General features: G+C 35.8%; 1 protein-coding gene across 1 annotated transcript; it reads left to right on the top strand.

Annotated features, from left to right (window-relative positions):
- Positions 1–15,597: 15,597 nt before the first annotated feature.
- On the top strand, positions 15,598–16,530 carry LOC126893158 (cilia- and flagella-associated protein 251-like). Its single transcript, XM_050663110.1, has one exon. The coding sequence runs from the start codon at positions 15,598–15,600 to the stop codon at positions 16,528–16,530; it is 933 nt and encodes a 310-aa protein (XP_050519067.1).
- The last annotated feature ends 6,861 nt before the right edge of the window (positions 16,531–23,391 follow it).

Here is a 23,391-nt window from a genome sequence, read left to right as displayed (position 1 = left end):
TACTGAATTCTTTACTTTCCTTCTTTGTGATTGATAATCTTGATAGTACTGGGTAGATTTTGTTGGTAGATATGTTTTCCATTTTTGTTTCTTAACTTGTACTTCTCTTTTAATCTTACTACTCCACCATGCAGTTTGCTTCCCAATTCTGTTTGTTCGTGTGGTGCCACACGTTTGCTTAGCGACTTTTAATACTGTCTGTTTTAATTTTTCCCACAGTCTATCCAAGCGGAGTTCCTCCATTATAATTTCCAACTTTGATATATCTTCTGCCACTTTTTTCTGGTATAACAGCCTTGTTTCGTCGTGTCTTAACTTTTATGGGGTGAAAAGCTAGTTCGCGTCCGTAGCAGACTACTACACGTGCACCCTGGGTAAAGCTAAATGAACTAGCAAAATAGGCATCTAGACAATCTAAAATTTTCCGAGTTTTCTTAAATGGAAAACCCTGTATTTTAGTATTGTAATGAAATGATATTTTATAGTACTTTTTTATTTCTTAAGAATTCCCTATACCTAACTGCTTGAATTTTTTAGTTATTTGTGATTCTTTAAGCCAAATATTAATTGCAACAAAAATTAGGTGAAATTTTATTAGGTTGACCGTGAAAATATTCAATCAAAAACAATTTTTTGAAAATAAATATATATTAATCTAGCTAGACTGATCCATACTTTATTAAGATTGGATGAGATATCAAAATACCTACGTTGTTCAGATTGTTGGTGCGTAAAATATTAATTGTGCGGCTTGCATCCAGTTATTGCTAACACACTTCAGGTCATTAGTCCATCTGGTTGGTGGGCGTCCTCTGGTTTCTTGGTAATTCTTATTTTTTTCTATATATTTCTTCTTTCTTTTTTGTGGGTGTTAATTTTTCCGCTCCATAAATGAGTACAGGTAACACACCTTGGTCAAAGATTTATCTATATCTCCTTTATTGTGTTATAAAACAACTGCATTTTTCCATGAGAAGGGGTTTTTCTATGGTAGATGCATTAGGTGAAAAGTTTGCAAAAAGCCATGATAACTTTATTTCCACATCGCCAGGATATTTGTTACTTTCCATTTCTAAAAGTGTAGTTTCGACTTCGTAGGGTGTTATTTATGGCAATAATTCTGATTCCTGGTTTGTGATTTTGGACCGAGGCTGATCTTGCCTTTTTTGGAACTTTCATACATTTCAAACAAAAGGATTCAACAACCTGGAGGATTTCGTTTCTATTCGTAATAATGTTTCCATATTTGTTCGTTATTCGGTACATAATTTTGTTACTTATGCTGTTCGTATTTTGCTTCAAAACTTTTAAAACTTTTGTTTTCTAGAATTATTTTATTTCTATGTTGAGTATGTTGCCTCTGTGAGTCCATTTCAAGTATTGGAATATGAAATATAATAAACGAATAGAATTCTTAGCAATCACTTTTATTTTACTCCCGATATAAATCCTTACGCACGAACTGAACTCAAGAGTGAAACTTCTTGAAATCTGAAAATATTAAGTATATTTGTGTGGATGTGTGTGTATGTGATATACAATCAAATAGATGCAGTACCCTCAGAAATTTTGGAGTTTTTCCTTGTCCAACAGTTGTTACAAGCTCGTATATTAGCTTCAGTCTGTACCACTTGTTGCGACAGAAAAAGGCTCACTATACAACATAAAGAAATACGTAGAATCAGAACTGACGAATAATCATTTTTCTTGACGACTAATAACATTAAGTATATAATTAGGTGTGGATACTGTGGATGTGTGTGTGTGTAAGTATGTGATGAAAAATCAAAGATTTATGTAGGTGCAGTACCCTCAGAAATTTTGGAGTATTTTTTTTTCGACCGTTGTCATTTACTCGTATATTAGCTGCAGCAAGTAGGACGTGTAGACACAGAAAAAGACTCCCTATATAACATAAACAAGCAGACTAAGATGATGCTGGAGAGAAGACGTCGAAGTTGTATTGACCGCCAGAGATCTAAAAACTGAAGAATATTTAGACAGAAAACGCTGGAAATTAGAATGCGAGAAGAGGCGCCAGCTGTAGAAGAACCGCTTATTATATATATTACAATATCAAAAACCTATCTACATTACATATATGACGCTGTAAAGGTAAAATGTAAGTTTTAATTTACTTCTTAACAAATTTTGTTTTGGTATCAACATTCTTGCTGCTGTCCACGTCACTTCTCTTATATCTAAATTCTTTCCGATTACTTCAACCCATGTCTGTATTGGTCTTCCTCATTTTTGTTTTTCAATATTTTTGCTTTCCATACTGTTCCCACTGGTACGGTATTTTTCATTCGGTGTAAAAGACCCACCAACTCAGGTGTCTCTGTTCTATAAACTCCAATGTGGATTGTATTTTCAGTTTGTTCCTTATTCTATCAATTTCGGTAACATCTTTAACTCTTCTTAAAAACCTAATTCCTATAACTTTTATCTGGCTCTTCCGCCGTTCCGTTAGTATCCAGGATTCGCTGCCAAAAGTCAGAACGGGTCTATAAACTGTTATACTAGTGTACTTTATTAAAAGTGAAACTTCTTGAAATTTTTCTAGCTGAATATTTATCATATTGTCCCCATTCTCACGCGAAATAAAGTGTTTATGCAATTTAAAAAAAATATTAATAATTTTAAAAATGTCGACTTCTAAAATTGTTTTTGAAATCAATAAACAACATTATATTACTAAAAGTAACTTTACAATCTCTCATATTAATAACTATGATTTTTAGTACAATTTGATCACGTTTCCACACAGTTTTTTGTTAAACTTTTAGTATTTAAAATCAATTATATAGAGTGCGTCCATAATGTAATGCATAAATTCATTATTTCGTAAACCAGCGACATTAATGAAAAACCCTGAAACGAGTCGATTTTTATTTTTAGATTCAGATTTTTTGACATATATATCATAGTAGTGACTTCATCCATCTGGGCGCGATGACGTAATCGATGATTTTTTTAAATGAGAATAGGGTCATGTGATAGCTCATTTGAAAGGGTATTCAATTATCTATTAACTAATATAAACATTAACCTAATTATTTATACAAGGTGTTCAAAAAAACATTTTTTTAATTAAAATAATTGAGACAAAAAGAAAAATGTACGTAATTTATTTAATTCAAAATACGTGTTACTGTTGTCAGAAAACAGGAAAAAAATGTTTATTTGAGAAATAAATATTGTTTTTCTACGGCCGTTTAATAACATGCTAATTATTCGCTATTTTTCATAGATAATAGCACCCATTACTATACCCGTAAGTAATAATTCATTACGCACGGGCTGAAGTTACTCACGGGTCATTACTCACGGGCTGAAGTTAGATTCAAGTGGCGAATGCCACTTTTAATATTAATCGTATATAAACTGCAAATAAAATTACTTAAACTTGTTTATTTAATCCAATAATTATTGTAATTTATACCAATAATTAACTTCAAAAAATTTTTAAAGGAATTTTAACTGTAACAATGTCAGTATATTTTTTAATTTTATATCTTGTTTACTAAAAATTTTGACGTTTATCATTCAATTTAGTGACAGTGACATTAGCGCATTTTGTTTATGTTAATTGTAATTTATAACTAAAACTGTGTTTGTTTTTCAAGTTATATCGTGTTAAATATGTTATAACATATTATGTATAGTTATATTATTATATTATATATAGTTAAATGTAAATATACATTATAACTATATATTATGAAATACGTCCACCGACAACAGTCATTTCCTATTTATAAGGCTTTTCATTCACAGTCATTTGTTTCGAGCTTCTGTCATGTGTCACATAATATTAATATATCTACGACATACGTTATTGGTATACCTACACAATACAATAATACAAACCACAGACGTATGACGTAGATATATTAATATTATGTGACACATGACAGAAGCTCGAAACAAATGACAATCGATGAAAAGCCCTATTAGATTCACTGACAGTAGGTACAAATTTAAGCTTTTAATTTTTCGGAAACGAATAGAACTTATATTGACTATCTCTAGTTGTATTTTTACAATAAATAAGAATTTAGTAATAGTAGGCAATCAATTATTCAGCCACGTACTAGGGGTAAATAGCATTTAGGTATTCTTGTAAATTATTATAATTTGAATCTCGGGTAGTTGTTAATTAATTTTTTTACTAATTAAAATAAAAAAAAGGTCGTAGAAAAAGTATAGTATTCTACTCGCATGTAATGGCTATTACTCACTCTGATAGATTACGACACTCGCCTACGGCTCGTGTCGCAAACTTCATCATCGTAAGTAATAGCCATCATTACATGCTCGTTGAATAATATACTATTTTTGCTTAAATTCAATGTTAAAGCTGCCACCCACCTGTCGCTTGGCATTTCGGTTAAGCGAAAATCAATGTTTATTTGTCAAATAAATTTTTTTCTGTTTACTGACAGTAGTAAAATGTATTTTGAATTAAATAATTACATTATATTCTTCTTTTTGTCTCACTTATTTTAATTAAAAAAATGTTTTTTGAACACACTGTATAAATAATTATGTTAATGTTTATATTATTGGATAGAGAATTGAATACCCTTTCAAATGAGTTATCATATGACCCCTATTCTCATTAAAAAAATCATCGATTACGTCATCACGCCCAGATGGATGACGTCACTAGTATGATATGTATGCCAAAAAACCGTAATTTAAAAATAAAAATCGACCTGTTTCGGGAATTTTCCTTAAATAACCGGTTTACGAAATAACGTATTTATGCGTTACTTTATGGACACACTGTATAACATTAAATATGTATTTATATGTATCTGAGTGTGGATCTGTATCCTGTTATAATTTCTGAGGATTTTCAGGGTTCTGTAGAATAGTTTTTTCCCCTGCTATTGGTTTTCATTGCTGTACCAAAGTCTGACCATTCTTTTTACTTTGCTCTTTTTACGGAATTCTTTACTTTCCTTCTTTGTGATTGCTAATCTTGATAGTTCTGGATAGATTTGGTTAATAGATATGTTTTCCATTTTTGTTTCTTAACTTGTACTTCTTTTTGAGGTCATTAGTCCACCATGCAGTTTGCTTCCCAATTATATTTGTTCGTGTTATGCCACACCAGATGTTTGCTTTTTCTTCTTAAGGTACCAAAACCGCTTGTCGATCGTTGGCTCTCATGTTGCCCAGCATATTAACAATAATTGTCTCATTTACAGCCGCACGAAACTTAGCGGTTTCTAATACTGTCTGTTTTAATTTATCCCACAGTCTTTCCAGGCCGAGTTCCTCCAATCTAGTTTCCCACTTTGATATGTCTTCTGCTACTTTTTGCTGGTATAACAGCCTTGTTTCGCCTTGTCTTAACTTATACAATGTTATGGGGTGTAAAGCTAGTTCGCGTCCGTAGTAGAATACTACACGTGCACCCTGGGTTATGCTAAATGAACTAGCAAAATAGGCATCCAGACAATATAGAATTTTCTGAGTTTTGTTAAATAGAAAACCCTGTATTTTATTATTGCAATGAAATGGTATTTTTTGGTACTGTTTTATTTCTTAAGAATTCCCTATAACTAACTGCTTTAATTTTTGAGTTATTCGTGATTTTTTAAGACAAACATTAATTGCAACAAAAATTACGTGAAATTTTATTAGGCTGGCCGTGAGAATATTCAAGCGAAAACAATTTTTTGAAAATAAATATATGTATATTAATATAGACTTATCCATACTTTATTAATATCGGATAAGAAATCAACATACCTACGTTGTTCAGATTGTTGGTGCATAAAATATTAACTCCGGTATAACTGGAAGTAGCAAACAGATAAAGATATTCTTATTAAATAGTTCATTAAAATTGAAGAAAAAAATCTTCTGTGTAAAAGGTATCTTTATTTGAAAACCCCAAAAAAGGGCTACATTAAAAAACAGAACGTTTTCGCTCTAAAGAGAGCATCATTAGTGTTCTAAGCAAACTCTACATCCTAAGCCACCAAAATTACATGGGTTAAAACCCTTAAAATGTCGACTCAACCACCCACATGCTCGTGGAATAGTCATATGATGCTTTGAGGTATCTTTCATATACAACACGTCAATTTAAGACTTTTAGTCGACATTTTAAGGGTTTTAACCCATGTATTTTTGGTGGCTTAGCATGTAGAGCTTGCTTAGAACACTGATGATGCTCTCTTTAGAGCAAAATCGTTCTGTTTTTAATATAGCCCTTTACTGGGGTTTTCAAATAAATATACCTTTTACACAGAAGATTTTTAGCTTTAATTTTTGTAATTAATGGTATACAGCCAGCTACAGGAAATTTTTTCCTTATGGATTTTAAACAGTTCACTCTTCAAAACGCCTTAATTCAAATTGTCAGGATTCAGTTACTTTTATTCTCGAGATATTTCTAATTGGCCCTTTATCTGCCTCACCCTGTATATAAGTATTTTGTGCTTGAGGATAGCGGATTTACAATATGGTTGAGGTGGATTAATTTTTGAACATTCGTTTTTCCTTAAAGTGAAATTTACTCGTACTGGCTTCATCATCATCAACCTGTACGCGTTAACTGCTGGACATATTAGGTCTCCCTCAGGTCTTTCTGGCTATTTCTGTATGTCTTTAGTATTTAAAATCAAATATACATATTAGGTATGGTATGTTAAACAGTAAATGGTTAAGTTCAATTAGTTACCACTATAAACAGTCCGGATTAACCGATAATAGTATAAAAGGCCCGGTTTCAGGTAAAATTTATTTTAGGCTTTATTATGGGAGTACCGTCTAGTCAGTGTTAATTGCAAAAGACCAACTCTGTCTACCTCGGTGGCTTATCGCTCCGGGTGGGTCTTAACAATGGGCCAGGTCAGATAAATTTAATAATATTTACGACCGCACTAATTAAACTCAAACCATTTACTGTTGAACAAACCATACATATAAGCAACATTTAGTAAGTATATTTGTGTGGATATGTGTGTATGTGATGCAAAATAAAATAGATGCAGTACCCTCAGAAATTTTGGATTTTTTTTTTGTCCGACCGTTGTCATAAGCTCGTATATTAACTGCAGTTTCTGCAACGAGTCGAGACAGAAAAAGGATTCATATGCAACATAGAATAGCAGCTGGCAGTTAGTACATTTGTGTGTAGGTCTATGAATTCAATGGGAAATGAAATAGATGCAGTACCCTCAGAGATTCTGGAGTTTTTTTTATCCGACCGTTGTCATATGCTCGTATTTTAGCTGCAGAGTATTTTCTGAGTTTTCTTAAATGAAACAACCTGTATTTTAGTATTGTAATGAAGTTATATCTTATGGTACTTCTTTATTTCTTAAGAATTCCCTATACCTACTGCTTTAATTTTTGAGTAATTCGTGATTCTTTAAGCCAAACATTAATTGCAACAAAAATTACGTGAAATTTTATTAAGTTGGCCGTGAAAATATTCAATAAAAAACATTTTTTTTTAAATAAATATATATTAATCTAGACTCTAGACTGAAACATATTCTATTAATATTGAAGGAGATACCAAAATACCTACTTTGTTAAGATTGTTGGTGCGTAAAATATTAATTCCGGTATAACCGAAAGTAGATTTAAGATTGCTGATGACAAGTATGGAACCAAATATTGACAGATTACTATCATTACATCAAGCTCAGCCTTCTCATTAAAAATGTTATATTATTATTATATTGTTTTTTATGATATGTATTTAAGTTAAAGTTTGATCAATACATGAATACTGTATTTTTGAATAAAACATTTTTTTTAAATTTGTTGTTGCTTGGATTAGTTAAGGGGCCGTCGAATCATATTTAAGGTAGCCTTTGGCCCAAAAAAGGTAAAACAATTGTGAATGAAAGTGCGTTACTAATTTTAAGAATGGAAGAGTTTTTTAAGCGGGGCGTTAAGTATTTTGTTTTTGGAAAAATGGGCGGTAGGACGAAAAAGGTTGGGAACCACTGCTCTAGACTGAAACATACTCTATTAATATTGAAGGAGATACCAAAATACCTACTTTGTTAAGATTGTTGGTGCGTAAAATATTAATTCCGGTATAACCGAAAGTAGAAATTAGATAGAAATATTCTCATTAAACAGTTCACTCTCCAAAACCCCTATATTCAAATTTTCATGTTTCAGTTACTTTTATTCTCGAGATATTTCTAATTGGCCCTTTATCTTCTTCACCCTGTATACATATAAGTACTTATATAAAAATAAGTATATAACATAGCGGTTGTTGTTTTTGTTCTACGACGTATTTCTTCGTTATAGTACTCACGCGTATCACGCGTAGATCTTAATCACGCGTATCTGGCCTGGTTCACTAACTTTTTTGTGGGTGTTAATTTTTCCGCTCCATAAATGAGTACAGGTAGCACAACCTGGTCAAAGATTTTTCTATATCTCTTTTATTGTGTAATAAAACAACTGCATTGTTCCATAAGAAGGGGTTTTTCTTTGGTAGATGCATGCGGTGAAAAGTTTGTCCATAGCCATGATAACTTTATTTCTACATCGGCATCGCCAGGATATTTGTTATTTTTCATTTCTAAAAGTGTAGCCGGGACTTCGTAGGGTGTTATTTATGGCATTAATTCTGATTACTGGTTTATGATTTTGTGCCAAGACTGATCTTGCCTTTCTTTGGAGCTCTCATACATTTCAAACAAAAGGTGCCGAGGGCATCTTTTGTTTGAAAGGTGCCGAGACCGCTTGTCGATCATTGGCTCTCATGTTGCCCAGCATATTAACATTCATTGTCTTATTTACAGCCGCACGAAACATAGCGGCTTCTAATACTGTCTGTTTTAATCTATTCCACAGTCTTTCTATGCTGAGTTCCACCATTTTAGTTTCTTCTTCTGCTACTTTTTGCAGGTATAGTAGCCTTGCTTCGTCTTGTCTTAACTTATACAATTTTATGGGGTGTAAAACTAGTTCGCGTCCGTAGTAAGATACTACGCGTGCACTCTGGGTAATGCCAAATGAACTAGCACAATAGGCAGCCAGACAATCTAGAATCTCTAGATCTCCTTGCAAGAACATATTACAATAATATAGTAAGCCTCAAACCAACAATCTAAATGACCTTCTCAGGACCAAGCACAAAACGACATCACCAAAATCTGTTTGTTCCTTTGCGTGGTCATTATCAGATCACTTAACATATCTATTGCTACAATATCAAATTTTTGACGGGATACAATATTTTTAGCAATATTTTCATTTCTGAAATTTCTGCTTTTATATTTTTGACATATTTCGCATTTTTGTGTCACTTCTTTGGCAATCCGGTAATCTTTTCGGCAGATATAGTTTTCTCGAAAAACCAGCCAAACCTTCCTGCTACCGATATGCCCATTGTCATTGTGTAATTTTTGTATGATCCTCTCTGCCAATGTCTGTGTTACCAAATATAGTTCCTTTCCATCGATTCTTTTGAAGAAAATATCATTTTCCCTTTCCGCTCTTCTTTTTTCTTTTTTCTCCAGATCTTCTTGATTTATTCTTATTTCGTTTAACGAAAATACACCTTCCTCTTGTGTCAAGATATTTAGTCCCACCTGAAAAACAATTGCTTCCTTTTTTCCAGTGTCTTCATCCCGTGTGAGAGCGTCGGCTATAATGTTGTATTTTCCTTTTATGTATCGAAACTCAAAATCATACTCCTGTAGTAACAAAATGCCTCGATGTATACGATTGTTAACCAGTCGATTTTTCATGATATGCACCAAAGCTGCATGATCTGTTTCGATTGTGAATTTTGCTCCTAATAGATAAAACCTTAATTTATTTACACAAAAAAGTACGCTAGCAAACTCTAATTCAGTCACACTGTATTTTTTTTCGTGTGTTTTTGTCACCCGGGAACTAAAACGAATTGGCACTTCTTGGTTGTTTTGTATCTGCGACAAAACTCCCGCGAATTTTTGGATGGACGCATCAGTTCGTAATATGAAAGGTAAATTGTACATGGGATGATATATTTTAGTTCCTTTCGAGAATTCTTCTTTTAATATTTGGAAAGCTTTCTCTTGTTCTTCTTTCCAATTCCATTTAACACCTTTCTTCAATAATTTTCTCAATGGAATCTCCTTCTGGCTCAAATCAGGAATTAGTTTTTTGAAATAGTTGATCGTACCAAGAACACCTCTCAATGTTTTCAAATTCGTTGGGTATTCATCTATGAGTTTTACCCGGTTCTCGGCTAAACTAACTGTTTTTGTTTCCAATTTAAAACCCAAATATGTCACTTCTTTTTGAAAAAATTGACATTTTTCAATATTCAATTTTAATCCGGCCTTGTCCAACTCTTCTAATATAATTTTTATGTGTTTCAAATGACTCGATATATCTGGTGAAAAAATTAGTAAGTCGTCGATGTAGTGTACTATAAAATCCTCATACCTGTTCAATATTGTATGGAGAGCTCTTACCAGTGCTGCACAAGCACTTTGTAACCCAAAAGGCACTACTTTAAATCGGTACACAATACCATCGATTGAAAAAGCGGTGTAGTTTCTACATTTTTCTGCTAAAGGTATCAACCAAAAACTATGTTTTAAGTCAATTTTAGAAAAAATATGTGATCCTGTAATTCTCCCAAAAATAGCCTCGATGTTGAGAGGTGATTCATATTGAGATACCGTGTGTTGATTTATATTCCGGGCATCCAAACATAGCCTCAATTCTCCACTGCTTTTTTAACAATCACGATTGGGTTTACATACGGCGAGTCACATCTCTCTATGATTTGATCTTCTAACATTTTATTGATTTCTCCTTTCACCTCTTGTCGATATTTATATGGGATGGGGTAAGTTTTCGATCGAAAATTTCCTAAGTCTTTAACCTCAAATGAATGTTGATAGTTTTTGGCTACTCTGTTTTCTTTATTTATTAAATTTTCATACTCCCTCAATATTTCACGCAGTTCCTTCTCCTTTCCTTCTCCACATATCAATTTTATTTCTTTTTCCTCTGATTCTTTACACATGTTTATTGTGTATTCTGCCTCCTCCATTTTACATACTTCTTCTTCAAATACCTCAGTTTCAACGGTCTCTCTCTCTCTCGCCTTCTTTTTCTAATTTAATTAACATGATAGAAAATACACGAAAAAGGAAACTTTTCAAAGATAGAATAAATCCCTTTTCACAATACACCGATAAGGGATTCAGAATTAAATATCGTTTTTCTAAAGAGAGTGTAAGGTTTTTAAGTCCAGAGAAACACAATTGGGACGAGAATTTTAGTTATTAACAAATAAGGGTCAAAAATGGCAGTTTTTTCGTTTAAATCGCTACAGGCAAAAATGGGGTAATTAAATATCTTATTTGGGGTATTCGTCTTTTAGCAGTTGAGCAAAGGTTTAAAATGGCAGTTTTTTTAATTTGATCCAATTATTTGTTGCTTCGAAAATTGCAAAGTAAGACTAAAATTTCTAAAATTAAAAATTTGCTATAGCTTTTGCAAAAATGAATTTAAGACTTTGATATTGCATGAAAAGTTAAGTCAAATAGTCCATATCTGTTACTTGGTTCTAAAAGGGCCAATGTCAAATTTTTGTTTTTTGTACAGCTCTCTTTTGAATTTAATATTGACCAAAAAAATGCAAAAAATTGAAATTGGCCATTTTAACACCAAGTCACTTAATGTGGCCTAATGATAAAAGGGCCAGAGTCAATTTTTTGCATTTTGTTTGGTTAATATTAAATTCAAAAAGAAAGCTGTACAAAAAAAAGCAAAAATTTTACATTGGCTTTTTTAGAACCAAGCCACAGATATAATGCCCAGAAAATTTCAAGGTGATTCGTCAATTAGTTTTAATTTTATTCATTTTTTTTATCCCAAGAGTTCAGAAAATAATAATGATACAGCAATTCTGTGGAAACCATATAAAAAAATAATACTGCAATAAAAATTCATTTTTATCATTCCGAAAACATTTTACAAAAGTAGAGTCAATTTTGGCTTATAAACAATTTGAATCCCTCTGTTAATATTGACTGTAGACTTAATCTACTTTGGGATTTGAAAAGCTGGTAAGTACTCGTATATTTATATAAAAGAATTTTCAAAAAAAAAACTTTCGCCTAGGTTAATTTGGTTTGTCAGTTACAGAAAAGAATCAAAATTGACATATTTGACACAATATACCGTTGTTCTATGTATTTGTGCAGAAGATTGCGACGTTGCCAAATTATTATTTCGGAATAAACTGGGAATACTTATATCTAACTTATACCGAGTTTATTAGTAACAAATTATTTTCGTTCTATATCTACCTTATACCTAGGATAACTATTCTAGATATAAATACGGAATTACCTTAGAATATGAGTGTTTTATTAGTAACAGTGTTAGTGTTTAAAATCAAGTATAATATATGTATATATACCTATATATAGGTACATTTCATGTCAAATCACTCAGGCAAAAAATTTTGGATCTCCGATTTGTCTGAAAATTATAGCTTCTGAGGTACGTAAAAATCAGATATTTAAGGTCAACAAATCTTCTTCTTTTTTTCTCAGAATGTTATTTTATGCGATTTTGCAGTGATTTGGTGTTTATTTAAACAAATTTGCATTTTCTATCGTAAAGTATCAATGAAAAACATAATATTTTAATATAACGAACTCAAAAATGTCATTATATGGCATTATAACAAGTTATTTTGGTTCAAAACAAGTTTTTGATCAAATTTTATAGTGTAGAAAACGTTACAATACCGTTTTTTTTACATTTTCCTCCATTCCCAAAATACATCATCATCGATTTAGATGAAAATTTGCCCACAAATAGCCAAAATATAGGATTTTAAGTGGTTAGAAGGATTTGAATAATATTGCAATACCAAAAAATGTAACATGCAGTAATATCAGACTCAAAAGTATATTAGTCCAGTCGGGACAGCATTTAACCTTGCATGCCGAGCTGCCCGAAATTTTATTTTTCTAATCTTATGGGAGTCAATAGTAGGCTAAATTTAAAATCACGAATGAATTCCTCCGTTACGTTAGCCGCTATCTTGATTTTAAATGAGAACCTGTTTTGCTCAATATCTCCTCCATTTCTAAGTTTTAGACAAAAATGGTAGGAACTGAAATTGTCCAAAATAAATTGTATTTACAATTATTACAATTTGTTTTTGACAATTTTTGTCGTGAGGTCAATATTTTCGGGTTAATTTTACGGTGCTACTTCGGTATGCGGTCTACGGCAGAGTTTCTAGTTTGGTATGCGGTCTACCGTCTGATATGCGATCTACGGCAGTTTAGCTGATTCGGCATGCGGTCTACGTACAAAAACAAATTAGAGAAACTATTACAAACTTTTTATTTATTATTTATATTTATACTTTACTTTACTTGTCATACTTGTGCTTTACTTCACACTTCACGTGTTATTCTGTCTAAATCCCGAACCGAGGATTAGCGGCGTGTAATTTGGGTTGCCTATATAAACTTGAATCAACGAAATGGGCCTTGAGTGTTAATTTAAAACGCTGAAAAGACCGTTTAGTGATAATAAAAAGGGTGGGTTGTGATTGCGCGCAGCGGTCAAATACCTCCTGCCCTGCGGTTCTCTCACTCTAAGCGTCGTTTAAACACAACGATAAGTCACAGCAACTAGTTGTGATGACAAGTTGAAACGCTGATTAGACGCTGCGATTCAATGCGATATCACCTTCAACCCAACTCCAACTTTGATAAGTTGTGCGATGCACCGTTTACACACAATGATAAGTTGCAACAACTCGACTGACCTTGATAAGTTGTTTGATTTATCGCTGTGTTTAAACGACCCTTTATACCCGTAAGTTGGGTTTGGACCGAAGGGTTAGGTCTTCCTCCTTTCAGGCAAAAACCGATATTTACTGCGGTTGCATGATATTTAATATTAAAATAGTATTGGATGTGGTAGAATGTAGACTCTTTGTATAATTACCAATTGAACAGTGAAGCTGTTAGTAATAATAAAATAGTAATGTTTGTAATAGTTTCTCTAATTTGTTTTTGTACGTAGACCGCATGCCGAATCAGCTAAATTGCCGTAGACCACATATTAGACGGTAGACCGCATACCGAAGTGGCACCAATTTTACTTACAGTAGACGCCTATATTTTTAACTATGATATTGCAATTTAACTTTTTTGGTATTGTAATATAATTCAAATCCTTTAAAGTCCTATGTTTTGGCTATCTGTGGGCAAATTTTGAGCCAAATCGATCATGATGTATTTTGGGAATGGAGAAAAATGTAAAAAACGGTATTTTAACGTTTTCTACACTATAAAATTTGATTAAAACCTTGTTTTGAATCAAAGTAACTTGTTTTAATGACATTTTTGAGTCCCCTCTATTAAAATATTACGTTTTCCATTGATAATTTACGATAGAAAATGCAAATTTGTTTAAATAAACACCAAATCACTGTAAAATCGCATAAAATAACATGTTGAGAAAAAAGAAGAAGATTTTTTGAACTTAAATATCTTATTTTACGTCCCGCAGAAGCAATATACCAATTTTCAGACAAATCGGAGATCCAAAATTTTTTTTGCTCCAAAATTGAGTGATTTGAAATCGAATCACCCTAATAACATTAAAAGTATATTTGTGTGGATGTGTCTCCTGTTATAGTTTCTGAGGTTTTTTAGGGTTCTGTAGAATAGTTTTTGGTTTTCCCTGCTATTGGTTTCCATTGCTGTACCAAAGTCTGACCATCTTTTTGCTTTGCTCTTGTTACTAAATTCTTTACTTTCCTTCTTTGTGATTGATAATCTTGATAGTCCTGGGTAAATTTTGTTGATAGATATGTTTTCCATTTTTGTTTCTTAAGTTGTAGTTATCTCTCTCCTCGGGATTGTAATTTTTTCCTCGACGTTGGTGGGAGGGCCGAGTAACTGGTCTTGGTCCCTAAATTTTTGTGAGGGGAGCACGACCAGTGAAACCAAACACAGTCCCAGCGTCCAGTGTCTGTGCACCGGGTGGTCGCCGGACACCGCCACTGGACGCTAAAAGGCGCGGCAATTGAAGCGAACAGTTGAGGCGTCTTCGCCTTCAGCAATTTGACTGATACCTTCCAACTTCCCTGCGGCTACTCTAATTCCTAAGTCTAATCGCCACTTCCAACAAACGTTTTGTCGGCTATCGATAAACACTTTTTCATTCTTAGAATGATCCTAACCCCTCTATAAAGAGTAGCCGAAATGTCTCACCCCACCTAAGTACCTTTATCCCATATATACAAATCCCCACCCTAATCCCGCGTAACAGGGAATGCAGCAGTTTCGCGGAAATTCCAGGTAGCCTGCGAATACAGACTGCCACTGCGTCCGGAGGCAACCGTGATAAAAAGCCTAGAGGAGTAAACCTCAATAAAATAATCCCCACTATCACGGTGGAAGGCATCGTGCCAAAGATATGAGAGATGCGAGGGTTAGAGCATCACAAACGATCCCTTCGGGATACCTGGCGACCTCCCGAAGTAACCTAGCCTTAACGCGGTAAGGGCGCACTGCCGCGTCGGACGTGTAGCACGTCCCGACTCGTGGGAACTACATGGATAGACCAACACAAAAAATACCGATGGGGGACAAAGATGACGAACACAGGCAAAACATACAGGAAAATGAGAAGGAAAACGATTCAAAACCGAATGGGGGAGAACAGTCGCTAGACGACTTTAGAAAGGATGAAGAAGAAGAAATGACCAGTTTCGAAAAAGAACTCTTAAGCACACACAACGAACGAAGGAGAATGAATAGGTCGACTGTCCAAAAGCAGTCAACATTAGTCGGGGAGACAATCGATTTAGAAGACAGCGAGAACGACAAGGAAGATATAGGAGAGGAAAAATCGCAGGCGGATGCAGAAGAAATGGAGGAAGGATGGCGAAATGCCCTTCAACAGAGTGTGCTAGCCACCATCTTGCTTGAAGAAGAAAGAGATGGAGGGAGTATAAACACAAAAAAAAAGAAAGGGGGACAGCATAGACAGCGTAGAAAAGAAACGTATTTCACGATAACGCGTTTAGATCCGGGGGTTAGTGAAAAAAGCCTAAAAAAATCCATAAGAAGCTACACGGGCATCCCAGAGGAGGAAGTTGATGTAAGAGTCCTTAGAACAAATAAATATGGGGAGCAAGTAGCCACAATAACCGTACGACCCTCCAAAGCAGAGGAGTTGAGGAAGTACGGCTCGATAAAGGTAGGTTGGGTGATATGCCCAGTCATGGAGAGGCACAACCCGATACGGTGCTACAAGTGTCTTAAGTTCGGTCATAATACATATGACTGCAAAGAAGAAAGTAGAGCAGCTTGTTGTTACAACTGCCTGAAAAATGGACACACGGCAGTAAATTGCACAAACAAAGCCTTTTGTTTAGTGTGCAAGGAGGAGGGGCACAGGATGGACAGGATGGCCTGTCCAGCCTACAGAGCCCTAGTTTACGGAAGGAGAGGAGAGGGAGAACCCCCCTTAGAAAACGAATAATAAAGAAACAACAGATTTTTTGGAAAACAAAGGTGGGCCCATATACAGCCCACCTAGGGTATATATTTTATTTATTTATTTATTTATTTATATTATTAACTATTTTATCTATATTTTTATTTATTTATATTTATTTATTAGTCAATTTTCTTTATACTATTTTATCTATTTATTCATTTTATTTATATCAAATTTTAATAATTTTAAATTTATTAAAAATGGAGAATCCGATGTAGGGGCGACTCTCGGGAACTGAACCAAACGGACCTCAAGGATCAACCTGGTATACGGATATTGCAGGTGAATGTGGGCAGGGCTCGAAGAGCACATGACCTTGTCAACGCAAAAGCCTGCATGCTAGAATCTGACCTGCTCATCGTCCCCGAACCGAACAAAAAGATAACCTCGGAAGGTGGATGGGTACAAGACAACGGAAAAAATGTGGCGGTGCTCATTAGAAATAGGGATCTAGGAGTGCGGGGTATTGTCAGGGGCGGAAATCATATCCTCATTAAACTGAGGGACTTCAGCCTTCTGGCATGCTACGTATCTCCGAACATCCCTATGCAGAGATACCAAAGCATCGTAGACGAAATAATGAGTGCCGCTACAAACGAAAAAGACGTGATCGTTGCCGGGGACATCAACGCGAAGTCAAGGTTGTGGGGTTCCCCCATAAATGATAAAAAGGGGGAACTCTGGAATGAATGGATAGCCCAGGCTGGCCTCCAAGTTCTGAACAACAACAAACCAACTTTTGTGAGAGGGGCCAGCCAGACACACATCGATGTAACATTAGCAAGTGAAAGGCTATCCCGCAGAATACACGACTGGGATGTCCTCGACGACCAGCTGTTTACCCACCACCGATACATTAGGTACGAAATTAAGGTGAAGGGGGAAATAAGACGGTCGATAGGACACACTGACATCTATTTTAACAAAACCACGTACCTATCGGAGGTCAGAAAGATCAACGAGGAAGAGATTTCTGACCTTGGCCAACTAAAAAGAGCACTGAAAGATGCAGCAAAACCACGTACCTATCGGAGGTCAGAAAGATCAACGAGGAAGAGATTTCTGACCTTGGCCAACTAAAAAGAGCACTGAAAGATGCAGCAAAGTTGGCCACCGTGAAGAAAAAGAATGATAAAAAATCCCCCTATTGGTGGACGGATGAGATTGAAGGTCTACGGGAGAGATGCCTCAGAGCTCGCAGGAATTATACGAGAAGCCAGGGCAGCCTCGAGCTCAAAGAAATATACAAGGAATTAAAGAAAGAATTAAATAAAAAAATAAAACAGGAAAAAAAGGAAAAGTGGCAGGCCCTTATAAAAGCGTTGGACGAAGATGTATGGGGCGATGCCTACAAGATTACCATGAAGGCCCTGAAAATAATCGCCCCATATAAATTGGATGAGGACCAGCGGATGGAATCGGCTGAACTCTTCCCAACCAAAGACATCCAGAATTTTATAAAAATATTTCCAAATATGGTGGAGGAGTTTACAGAAGAGGAAATAAAAACCGCTGGTCAAGAGATGAAGACAGGGAAAGCTCCCGGCCCTGACGTGCTGCCACCAGAGGCAATCAAGATAGTAGCAACGGAGAAACCAGGTTTGATCAGAAGAATATGCAACGACCTACTGCAGAAACAAGAGTTTCCCAAAGACCTAAAGGAAGCGAACTTAGTTCTGCTCCTAAAACCTGGGAAACCCCCCGATTCGGCATCCTCTTATCGGCCAATATGCCTCCTAGACTGCCTTGGTAAGTTCTATGAGGCGCTTATCAAGAGGAGGCTGGAAGGCGTGTTGGAAGATGAGAGAGTGCTATCAAACCAGCAATATGGATTTAGAAAAGGCCGATCGGCAGTCGATGCCGCGGCCTGGATAAGGGACACGACTAGAGTAAGCAAAAAAAAGTGGGTGGTCCTTGTTCTGTTGGACATTAAAAACGCTTTCAACTCGGCAAACTGGGGCCTCATTATAGACAGAATAGTCGAGAGTGGGGCTCCGGAGTATGTGTCCAGCATAATAAAAGACTACCTATCTGAAAGAACCGTATGTATATCCAAGAAAAAGAAGATGAAAATGACCGCGGGTGTACCCCAGGGGTCAGTCCTGGGACCCTCACTGTGGAATATATTATATAACGGGGTACTAGAAGTAAACACGGAGAGAGGAGTAAGGGCGATTGCATACGCGGACGACCTGGCCTTACTAGTCGAAAATGATTGGGGCATAATAGAAAAAGTAAACCGAGCAATAAAAAGAACCGCGGAATGGATAGAAGAAAATGATCTAAAACTAGCAGTAGAGAAAACGGAAGCGATAATCTTGAGGGGACCGAGATATAGAGAAAATATATTATTCCAGTACAAAGACTCTGTAATAAGACCCCAGAAAACAGTTAAATACTTAGGAATAACTTTTGATGACAAAATGAAATTCGGACCACACATAGAAGAGGCATGTCGGAAGGCGGAAGAAAGGACCTCCACACTAAACAAATTAATGCCAAATATAGGGGGTCCTGGATCACAAAAACGAGTAGTAATGTTACAATCAATCATGTCCATCTTACTATACGGGGCCCCAGTGTGGCACGAGGTTCTAGAGATGGCCAAATACAGAGACATGCTTCTTAGAGCACAGAGGTAACCTCTGATCAGGGTGTGCAGCGCGTACAGAACCGTTTCAACCATTGCCTTACAAGTGGTGGCTGGGTCTGTGCCGGTGCACATCCTGGCCAGAGAAAGGGTCCGAATGCATCAGAGGGGCAACGGGGCAATTGGTTCAGGGACACAAGAAAGAAAGAGGAGCTTGGAGATGTGGCAGAGGGAATGGACAACTGAAGTCGGAAAGGCTGCCTGGACGAGATGTCTGATTCCGGATGTAATGAAGTGGTACGAGTGCCGACATCGTCGCGTCAACTACTACTTCACACAGTTCTTGACGGGACATGGATCGTTCAGGAATTACACCTTCCGTATAAGGAAAACGGTGGATGATCTATGTCCTGAGTGTGGGGTGGTGGATGACGCGCGGCATGTCGTATTCGTGTGCCCTGCATATCGTGCGGGGAGAACTGAGCTGCAGCTGGATCTGGGGTCTCCTCTAGGTGAGCCACAAGAGCTCATGGATAGAATTATCGGAAGCAAGAGGGACTTCGACTTCTTCATTGCTTTTGTCACAAAAACCATGAAGCACAAAGAAGAAAAAGAGGGACGACTACAGGCGGGATGACCCATATTACATATCATATTATTCATTTAAAAAAAAATCGTTTGTTTTGTGGTTGGTAGTCAGCGGGGGAGGACCCTATACACCCTAACCACGCTGACTGCCTATTTAATTTTATCTATTTTACTTTTTAGCTGATTTTATCTGTTCTTTATTATTTTATCGGATTTTATTAATTAATCTATTTAATTTTATTTTTAACTCTTACCGTTCTTTTATTTTCACTTTCTACTTTTTCCTGTTCGGGTTCTCTATCTTTTCTTTCTATTCTCTGTTTCTCTTTCTTTTATTTTCTCTTTTTCTCCCTCATCTCTTTTATTCTTGTTTCTTTTTCTTATGTTATATTTGTTCGTATCGTTGTGGGGCAGTCAGTGGGGAAGGACCTTTTACATCCGACCTACACAGACTGTCCCATCTTAATATCAGAGTGAGTGACTGAATGGGTGGATGAGAAGGCGTGCATAGATGAAAGCATGCATGATTGGAGTTGCTCGTAGCTGTCAACTGGCATTCTTTGGTTGGTTCCATCTTGGTTTGGGTGGCGTCCTGGCTGCCCCACTACCCCGCGCGCGGCGACCGGTCTGGTGCGGCGCGCGGGGGCGGCCAGGCGGCCGGCTAATCCGTCGAATACATGCTGGGAGTGCCGGAGGGGAGCTATGAGTAAGGTCGACGGGTCAGATATGCTCGCTAAGAGCGGTTCCGGACCCGCCGGCTGGAGAAAGAGGAGGTGGGTTTAGTCGGTAGCCGGCCCGGCAAGATAGAGATAGGACGGGCTGAATCCGACACACCTGGGACACCTTCCCAGACGGTCTTAAGAAGATTCCCACCTCCCAAAAAAAAAAAAAAAAAAGTTGTAGTTACCTTTTGAGCTCATTAATCCACCATGCAGTTTGCTTCCCAATTCAGTTTGTTCGTGTTATGCCACACCACACGTTTGCTTTTTCTTCTTGAGGTACCGAGACCGCTTGTCGATCGTTGGCTCTCATGTTGCCCAGCATAATATTAACAATTATTGTCTTATTTATAGCCGCACGAAACTTAGCGGTTTCTAATACTGTCTGTTTTAATTTATCCCACAGTCTTTCCAGGCCGAGTTCCTCCAATCTAGTTTCCCACTTTGATATGTTTTCTGCTACTTTTTTTTTTGTATAACAGCCTTGTTTCTTCTTGTCTTAACTTATACAATTTTATGGGGTGTAAAGCTAGTTCGCGTCCGTAGTAGAATACTACACGTGTACCCTGGGTAATGCTAAATGAACTAGCAAAATAGGCATCCAGACAATCTAGAATTTTCTGAATTTTCTTAAATAGAAAACCCTGTATTCTAGTATTGTAATGAAATGATATTTTATGGTACTTTTTTATTCCTTAAGAATTCGCTATAGCTATCTGCTTTAATTTTTTAGTTATTCGTGATTCTTTAAGCTAACTATTAACTGCAACAAAAATTACGTAAAATTTTATTAGGTTGGCCGTAGTCAATCAAAAACAATTTTTTGAAAATAAATATAATATATTAATCTAGACTTCATTCATACTTTATTAATATTGGATGAGATACTAAAATACCTACGTTGTTAATATTGTTGGTGCATAAAATATTAACTTCGGTATAACTGGAAGTAGCAAATATATAAAGATATTCTTATGAAATAGTTCACTCTTGAAAACGCCTTAATTCAAATTTTCAGGATTCAGTTATGTACTTTTATTCTCGAGATATTTCTAATTGGCCCTTTATCTGCCTCACCCTGTATATAAGTATTTTGTGCTTGAGGATTGCGGATTTACAACATGGTTGAGGTGTATTTGTGAACATTCGTTTTTGCTTAAAGTAAAATTTACTCGTACTGTCTTAATCGTCATCAACCTGTACGCGTTCACAGCTGGACATAATATGTCTCCCTCAGCTCTTTCTGTCTATGTCTGTCTGTCTTTAGTATTTAAAATCAAATATACATATACAAGTAACATTTTCTAAGTATATTTGTGTGACTGTGTGTGTATGTGATGAAAAATGAAATATGTAGATGCAGTACCCTTAGAAATTTTGGAGTTTATTTTGTCCGACCTTTGTCATACATAAGCTCGTATATTCACTGCAGTTTCTGCAACGAGTCGAGACAGAAAAAGGATTCCTATGCAGTGGCGGCTCGTATAACTTTAGGAAGGTAGTGCCAGAATACGAGCAGCTGCCTAAATTTTTAGTGACGGTTTCACGATATTATCAAAAAGGATATAAAATAGAAATTAAAAAAAAATAGGCGCAGATATTTTTATCTTATATATGTATCTATATATTTACTATTTTTGGGATGCCAAGAAACTGACGAAATGTATCAAAACAGTTCCGTAAATTAAGTAATTAACAATAAAAAAAACTCAACTTAACACCAGTATTTACTGCTGATGTGCTTTTTTTTCATCACTAGGTGGGGAATCTGCAAACAGACGTCGGAGGTAAACATTTCCAACAGTGCTGGGTTCTTGACCTGAAACCTCATCAGTGTCACGTCGACCAGTTTAGCCCTAAATCGGACCTCCCTGCTCTCCGTAACTCCGATGTGGCCGGAACCAGCTAAACCCCACCCCTCTCATACTAGGGCATCAAGGTGGAATCGCCCGTTAGGGCATGATTTCTCCCCGATATCCTTCTTTTGCCCGATTCTCAGTCGCTCGTCATCACGCATCAGCTTCCGTCTCTAGCACTCATCCGACCACCACGTCCTTTAATCCTATGCTGTCAATCTTTCATTCTTCCTACCACTGCTGATGTACTTGAAGCTTGTTGTTACGATTTGGTCTCTAGAGCCTATTTAGAAAATTATAAAAATAACACTATTTTATTATTTACACACACGCACAAAGTTATTTAATATCACTGTTAAAGTTTACGATATGTGAAGTCCATCCTTCTTTCTTTTTTGGTGGCAAAGTTTTCAATGACTTTATTATTACAATTGTCAATGCCATTTACAAAATGTCTTTCTGCAGACAGCATACCTAAAGCACTTAGTCGTTCTTCCTTCATGGTATTTCTGAAGAATGTCTTAATTCGTTTTAGCATTGAAAAACAACGTTCTGCTTCAGATGTTGACATGGGAATGGTTATTAATATACTCAAAAGTTTAACAGTTTCTTCAAATGTACATTTTAAACCTTCATCATTTAATAAAACTGATAACGGAACAGCCCCAGAGGTAGTACTTAATTCGTCTCGCTGATACAATACTTGTAATTAAGTTTTAAGCCGAGTTTTGTTTAAAAATAAAAATTGTGTGCATGTTTCATTAAGAAATGATTCGGGGAACTTTTCCTTATAAGCAGAAAACTTCTCTGACATAAATAAATGAGAAGCAACTAAATGTCCGGAGAAGGTAAACCTTGTTTTTATTCGCAACAAAACTGCATCGCATATCTCGTCACCTCCAAACAAAACGCATACAAAACAGAACAGTTTATTAGTTTGTTCGCAACCACACAACCAGCTATTTTTATCATAAATAGTTTTATTAAACTTACGACAGCGAAGTTTTTGTCCATTTCTACTTTGTTTTTCAATTTTTAAATCGGGTAAAGGCCGACCGAGTTCTTTATTTTGAAGTTTTTTTTCCTACGA

This window comes from Diabrotica virgifera, chromosome 10, assembly GCF_917563875.1.
Source record: "Diabrotica virgifera virgifera chromosome 10, PGI_DIABVI_V3a".
NCBI classification, from domain to species: domain Eukaryota; kingdom Metazoa; phylum Arthropoda; class Insecta; order Coleoptera; family Chrysomelidae; genus Diabrotica; species Diabrotica virgifera.
Note: the sequence above shows the minus strand (reverse complement) of the source record. Positions and strands in the feature narration are given on the sequence as shown.